This window comes from Oratosquilla oratoria, chromosome 28 (assembly GCF_046742065.1).
Source record: "Oratosquilla oratoria isolate Oo_2021 chromosome 28, ASM4674206v1, whole genome shotgun sequence".
In the NCBI taxonomy this organism is placed as follows: domain Eukaryota; kingdom Metazoa; phylum Arthropoda; class Malacostraca; order Stomatopoda; family Squillidae; genus Oratosquilla; species Oratosquilla oratoria.
This window is the reverse complement of record NC_134804.1, coordinates 40,606,130-40,613,629: the sequence shown is the minus strand read 5'-3', so window position 1 is coordinate 40,613,629 and position 7,500 is coordinate 40,606,130. Positions and strand designations below refer to the sequence as shown.

The following is a 7,500-nucleotide window of genomic DNA, read 5'->3' as shown; positions in this document are numbered from 1 at the left end:
GGATCCCTCAGTGGGAGTCACAGAATAGAGAACTCCGTTTTGCAGCCCACAGAAAGGTAGGATTTGCCTTCCAAGGAGAACACCTAGAGGAGGAGAAGGAAGAGAAGGAGAAAGAGGAGGAAGAAGAGGTGAAGGAGGAGGAAGGATGGAAGGATCTTCTAGGAGGGGAGCTAGAGAAGAGGGAGCGCCGCTTTGCACCCTGCAGAAGTGTAGGAGACATACAGGGCGAGAAGGAGAGGGAGGAAGAAAGAAAAGAAGGAAGGAAGGAAGGAAGGAAGGATCCTCGAGGAGGGGGCGAGCCACAGAACAGGGAGCGCCATGTTGCAACCTGCAGAAGGTGTTGTCTGAAGCTCACGTCTGCTCCAGTGCTCTGGTTCCATTACCCGGTGGCCGATCGTAACACCTGGCCCAGATACACACCTCGAGCTCTTCTTGGCGGTGTACAACACCTCTCCTTCCCTGGCGCCCCCTGGACGTCCCTGAAGGGGCATTGTATAGAGACCCGCTCAAGGGACAAGGACCACATGTTCCAGGCTTGAGAAAGGATAAGGCGGAGGGAGCGGGTGGGGCCGTGTGGAAGGCTTAACCGGGCAGGTAGGGAGAGGCGGAGATGGAGGGCAGGAGGGTGGGGGAGAGGGGGAGTGGTGGGTAACGGTGCGGAGCAGGGCAAGAGGGAGGTAGGGAGGGAGGGAGAGGTGATGAAGGAGGAGGAGGGAGGGAAGGAGGAGATGGAAGGGAGGAGGAGGAGGGGGAGGGGGCGGGTGACCTTGAGAGACGCGGCCCCGCCCAGCACAGCACTCACTCTCACTGGAAGAGCTCGACAACCCTGATTCGTCCCCCCCACCTCCCTCCTCCTCCCCTCCTCCCCTCCTCCCTCCTCCCCTCCTCCTCCTCCCCTCCACCCCCTCCCTCCTCCTCCCTCCTCCCCTTATCCCCTCCTCCCCTCCTCCCTCCTCCCCTCCTCCCTCCTCCCCTCCTCCCTCCTCCCCTTATCCCCTCCTCCATACACCCTCCTCCCGTCTCTACCCTTTTCTCCTCCCCTCATGTCTGGTCTTTACTCGATGCCCAGGGTAAGGAGGACAGAAAACCGAGAAAACCACATGTATTTCCTAAAAAAAGCTCTTTATTTTTCTTCTGGAGTTTATGTTGCTTCTGTTCACCCCATTTTTTTTTACTTTACCCCCTCCTTCTACTCCACTTCCTTTTCCTCCTTCTCCTCTTCCTTTACCTTGCCATCCTCTCTTCCCCTTCCCCCTCCTCATTCTCCTCCCTCTTCTCGTCCTCTTCCTCCTCCTCGTTTCCCTTCTCCTCGTTCCCCTCCTCCTCCTCGTTCCCCTCCTCTTCGTCCTTCTCCCCCTCCTCCTCTTCGTCCTTCTCCTCCTCGACGCCCGTGGACAGCAAGATCATCACGTACCCGGTTCGCCTTAGGAGTCCCCGCCCCTCGCCGCCTCGGTGGCTGGCGGCGGCGGCGGCGGTGGCGGCGGTGGCGTTGATGGCGGCAGCAGCAGCAGCAGCGTTGGTCCGCGGTGGGGTGCCGACCAGGACACGCGCTCGAGGGACATCCTTCACTCGGCACGAAGACGCCGTAGCGAACACCCGCAGCCCTCCCAGGCCCCCGCTGCCACGCACCCCTCCCTCCCCCGGTAGCGCTGTTCAGGAGTGCCCCTCGTTTGGGTAGCCTGAGCTCTTCTCGTCGCCAGCAGCAGAAGCTTAAGTTATCAGGAGCGCCTCTTTGGCCGCCTCCCGAAGGAGCTCTGCCCGAAGTCTGTGCTGTGCGCGTGCGTAACTGGAAGGCCTGGTTGAGAGTCTCCTAGCCTGAGTTCGAGAAGCCAGCTTTGTTGCACGAAGCTGCTCAAGTTGTAACTCGTAGCACGGCGATAAAGGAGCGGCAACGCGGAATCCCCTTCAGCTAACCCTCCACCGGATCCCCCGTAGTCAACTTCTCCCAGCTCCCTTCTTCGGCGCCTCGCCAAGTTTCGTCATCTTCTTCTGTCCTTCTTCAGGAAGCTAACCTCCCGCCACCCTCGCTCGCAACCGAATAATCCCTTCGGCTGCGGCAAGAAGCAACTGACTCGTCAAGTCACCTTATCTTCTCCCCTCCACCCGTATTGGTGTCACCCGTCCCCCTGACCCCCTTCTTCCACCCTGTTCCGACATCGTGGGGGGAAATTATACCCTCCCTGCAAGAAGCTCTTGAAACGACTCGCCCCCACCCCCCAGTCCCCCAAACTAACCAAGCAACCGACCCGCTTTCTGAACGCAACATTTTCAAGCTCCGCGGCAGAATACGTCATCCTGTCCGAACCTTCTCATATACAATCACCTGAAGAAATCTCGTCTGTCCCCGTTCCTAAGTTTGTGATTGTCATTAACCAACTGCAGTGTTTCTAAGTGCAGGAAACTGAAAGAAAAAAAAAAGTTGTGAGAAGAAAACAGTGTCCCCAAAGCTTGTGCAAACCTAAAAGTGAAAGAAAAAAAGTTACGTGTACCCCTTTGTGTTACGAAAAGAAGAATAAAAAGATTTAACAGTGAAATCACAAACTTTATCCCCCCTGCCTCCAAGTGTGTGATACCTCAGTTAGATAGGATAAAACAACAAAAGTCCCTCTCCTTGCATCGTTGTAGCCTGCGCATGCGCCAAGACCCTTTCCACTCTCCACGTCCCTTCCTCCTACTCCCTTACCAGGATAACGGAACCGACCAGTCGTGACTCCAAGCCACGAGGGTCGCCTCCATTGCGCCCTGCCACGACACCTTGGCACACACAGAGGGGGTTGCTTGCAACACGAAGTCTCCTCTGGCACCAATTGCAACAAAAGTGGAACGGCTGAGTTGCGATTAATCCCTTTGCAACACCCGGTATATCTCGTTCGTTCGTCTTCGCCTTCTCCACCACACTCCCGCCCCCTTCTCTCCACGAGAAGACCGTTTCCAAGACCCTGTGCAACCGAAAGTGAGAGTGAGCGTGAGCTTTACCAGCTCTCCAACCTGTCCACAACCAAGCCATAACCTCCCGAGATCACCACCACCACCACCACCTCCTCCTCCTCCACTCCTCACCACTCCGTCCTAAAGTGTTACACTGCAAGTCGCCAGGCGATGCCTCGTTGATGCTGATTAGAAAGCGACATCTTCTGCACCGCCTTACATCACTCGGCGTGCAGCCGCTCAAGCCTGTTGCGTGACTCGATTCCCCGAGCTCAGAGTGGCCAGACTTGTTCCCTGAGTGCCAACCCAGTGAAGACAGCACTCGGGACGAAGGAGGAAGCCCCCAGTAGGCAGAGGAGCCGAGCGAGCCAGCCATCAACCAAGCAAGCATATCGTAAGGTGACAGTGTGTTCTATATATAGTGAGTGGCTTACCCACTGAAAGGTTTTTGGTGTTTATTATTATTATTATTCTCTCCCACATTGATAAGTTTGGTGAAAGATCATTTCGCAGTGTTGTGATAAATCTTCGACATGCCTGGATTCCAGAGCTCGAGGGTGTCCTTCCAGCCGGCCTTACATGGTCCCATGGATATGCATACAAAGGGTCGAGGAGGACATGGCCGCTCCGAGAAGGGCGTCCATCCTATGTTCAACGCCCTGAAGAGCCGGCACCTACAGGACAGGGCCAACTACGAGCGCATGATCAAGGTGAAGGACCCGAGGAGGACTGCCGAGGGTCTGTACCCAACCTTCGACAGCCTCAAGCTCTTGGGCGCCGAGAACGATGCTTACTACCTTGACTCGTTCATGGCCCCCAAGCATCGTTACGGCGGCGGCGGCGACGACCACGAGAACCGACACCGCGCTCGGAGCAGTTCGCAATCGAACCGAAAGAGGAACAGCAGCAACAACCGCCAGAGTGTGAATATGGACGTGCTGGCCAAGACTCTCCTGGGCAGCCTCAGGAGCGCCGCCAGCGAGGAGAACATCTATGAGTCCACCGAGGCCATCAACTACCGCAAGACGATGGAGGAGATGGACAAGCAGGAAAAGATCAGAGACGTGTGCAAGACTGGACACCCGCTCTTTGACGCCCTCCGGGTGAAGAATGCCCTTAGTCGGCCCCTGAGGAGGGAGTCCCACATGAGTTCCATGTACAACCTTAACACACTCGCGACCCTCGCCTCTTCGCGTCCCAAGATGGCCCGTCAGCACAGCCACCCAAGCGGCACCAGTGACGGAAACAGTAACAGCAACAGCTCCTCAGGCTCCGGAGATGAGTTCGACTACGTGCAGAAACCCAACCACAGGTTCTCGCGCAAGGCCGTCATCTCCACAGCCACGACCGAAAGGAGAGGTCACCACCACAAGCATGCCAAGCACGAGCATAACACCCACAGGCCAAGCCACGGCACCCATAACCACCACAGCCGTCACCACCACAGCAACAACAGAAACTCTGAATCTGACGACGAGTGGGCCATCCCGAGGCCCAAGTTGATGGAGCTGAACGCCAAGTCCCAGTCCCGACACCGCCGCACGGGCGTCTCTGCAGCCAGGATCCCCAGCAGTGTGTCGTCGGGTCCCGAGGAGTCGGACAGCTCAAGTAAGTCTACAGGACTTCGGTGACGTGCCAGTTGCATCCCGAGCATCGCGCCCGCAGACGCCAGCCAGCTGTACTCACGAGCCTCGCAAAACACCACCAACCACCACCGCCACCCCTGACCACTCGGCATGACGCGCTGCGGGGGCCCGCATAGGCACGTTCCACCCTGCCTGCGGGGGCGGCCCGCCGAAGAAGTCCTTCCTCGCGCGGGCCGCTCTCACATGGCGCTACGAGAGGCCGGCGGGGGAGGAACACTAGGCCAACGCCTTCTCCACCCCCACCAGCCTTCCTCCCTCTCCTCTTCCACACCAACCCCCATTCCTCCTCCGACCCGTTCCTCCCTCGTTGCCTATATTTTGCCCACACACACTAATCGCAGACGACTTGGCCTGCCAATTCGTCTGTAGCATTGGCTTAAATGTTCCTCTTCTTATGGTGCGTTGACTATCTCGTAGACATTCCCCCCTCGGGAGGAGAGTGGTAGCCAGTGAATCTCGCAGTGATCGTTCGTGACCTTTAATTTTAATTTTTTGCTTCGTCTAGCGTGCATTTATTCTTGATCATTCCTCCCTCCCACGAGTGATCTATATATTCGCGTCTTTCGTGGCGCAAAGCGAACGAAGGTGAGTGACAATTGGCTCCCCTCCCCTCCCGACGAAGGCCTCTCCCCGTCTTGTTCTCAGGGAAGAGGACGAGGGACGGGTGCCCCTGGGCGTGGATGAACCGAATGTGTTGGGGGCTGGATAGGTCGGCATTTCCTTTAAGGGCACACCACACGCAACACCCACACTGACAAGCAACAGTTCGGCCCAGCAGCCTCTTGCAGCAGTAGCAGCAGCAGAAGCAGCGGCAACAGCTCCCCAAAGGCTCCCCATGCCTTTGGGTTCCCCACTTGTGAAGGTTGGTTGCTGTTGCTGCGGCCCCTCCCCCATTTTCATTGCGCTTATGATATGCATCCAGTATCCAAACACGCACTGCATAATTAGCCAAGCTACGAAAACATGACCCTAGGAACCTCGGAGCCAAAAGCAGCTTCAGCTGCCATTGGGCGGGGCATACTTTCTTGCTAGGCTCGGGTGGGTTGGGGGTGGGGAGAGGGTGGGGTGGGTGACAATAGACGTTATTGCTAGGGTTTTAGGGGGCTTTTGTTTTTATGTTTAGGGTGATGGTTGGGGTTCGGTGTAGGTCACCGGCTGGAGACAAAGCCGTTTTCGAATTTAGGTCATGGTCGAACTGAAGGTAAGGGTAATCGTTTTTGTTTGTTTTAGGATGCATTTTGGGGCTCTTTCTTCACTGAAGTTTGACGCTTTTGGCTCCGAGGTACCCGACAATTATCACACGTGCCATGCCTTAGTAATAACCATGTGTGTGTATATATATATATATATATATATATATATATATATATATATATATATATGTATATATATATATATATATATATATATATATATATATATATATATATATATATATATATATATACACATACACTTAGACTCGCCCCTTCCCCAGTGTACTTGATTTACACATTTTCCATGACTTGTGAACGTATATATGTATCGCTCGTGATTAAATACCAAGATTCACATCGCCCATGGGTTTTCTCAACACACATATCTCCACCCCCACCCACATGTTATCAAAGACATATTTTCCTGTGTAGATTCGCCTTTTGTATATATATATTCTGGACGTCGTGTAGATTAGATGTTTTGAATGCCTGCTTGTTTGAGCGTCTGTTAGTTTGATCATATATTTTGTCTCTTTAGAGATAAAAAATGACGACGATGATGATGATGATGATGATGAGCTGTATTATGTCGTCCCCTCAAAGGGTTTAATCGACAGAGCCAATGGATGGGGCCGCTCTCGTGTATTTATGTGTTGTATTATTAAACGTTTTCATCGACATGGTTGTACCGTCTATCATGATGACGGTGACCTATTATGTCCCATGAAGATGGTGATCGCTTGGATGGATGTAGGTCTCTTATATCCGCGTGTTGTTTGATGATGATGTAGATTGAAAACGATGTATTGCCTTACCTGGGACCTTCAATAAAAGGTTGAGGGAAATCTTGATGGTTTTATTCGCCCACAAGAAGATCCCACCCCCCAGTCGCCGTCCAAGGCCAACTTGTAGGACCGCTCGACCGACCATGGCAGGACCGACCGACCGAACAACCGACCGAGTAGCAAGCAAGCGGTCGGTATGTCTCTGGCGGGAGCTACAGGAGATAAAGGTCGGTCAGAAGAAGAAGAAGAAGAAAAAGAAGAAGAAGAAGAAGAAAGAGTTTAATGTTGAGACCAAAGCTCCTGCGCCTTTGAGCACAAAAGCAGGACTCAACGATAGCTGTATCTGGTTGCTTTTAATGTCTCTCTTTTTTATTCTATTTTCAATCCAGATCCTTTGGTTTAGTGGTGGCTGTACCCAAAACGGGAGTTTGGCAATCCCAGTGGAGAGTCTAGTTCCAGCTGTGACTGACAGCAGCAGCAGAAGGAGGGAGGGAGGGAGGGGAAGGATACAACAGAAGGCCACGTACCTGTGGACCGTCTTGTCTTTGCAGTTGGTAAAGGAGTTGGCAGATTTGTTTGTTGATAACCGTTTATTTTTTCTGCTTCTATAAGAGAGAGGGAGAGAAATAGATAGACTTCGGTTAAACTAGGCCATCGTCTGTCTGTTTTCAAGTAATTAGGTCCAGGAAAAACAAACAAACAAACAAACAAACAACAGAAACAAACAGTAACAAGCATAACATAACAATAACGGCAGTGAGGACGACAGTCGACAAGAATTTAGTAACTATAAACAGAAACACGCTCGACAACAGTAGTTACTTTATTACCAAGAAAAGTGAGAGAAACGACAACAGCAACAGCGACAATACCTTAGCAACAGAGACGGCACCTTTGTACAGTTATGAAATGCGCATGCGTACAAACATCCTGCGCTGATGTGTA

General features: G+C 53.1%; 2 protein-coding genes across 10 annotated transcripts in view; both read left to right on the top strand.

Annotated features, from left to right (window-relative positions):
- The window catches only part of for (cGMP-dependent protein kinase for), a 592,330-nt gene that overhangs the window by 494,416 nt on the left and 90,414 nt on the right, over positions 1-7,500 (top strand). The gene's annotated exons all lie outside the window — the stretch shown is intronic.
- Positions 1,233-6,633, top strand: LOC143040336 (uncharacterized). Of its 3 annotated transcripts, none has more exons than XM_076211283.1 (2): positions 1,233-3,322; positions 3,477-6,633. In XM_076211283.1, the coding sequence occupies exon 2, from the start codon at positions 3,516-3,518 to the stop codon at positions 4,557-4,559; it is 1,044 nt and encodes a 347-aa protein (XP_076067398.1). In that variant the 5' UTR covers positions 1,233-3,322; positions 3,477-3,515; the 3' UTR covers positions 4,560-6,633. The 3 variants fall into 3 exon arrangements, with proteins under 3 accessions (XP_076067398.1, XP_076067399.1, XP_076067397.1); XM_076211284.1 differs by having other exon boundaries at positions 1,233-3,327; XM_076211282.1 differs by having other exon boundaries at positions 1,234-6,633.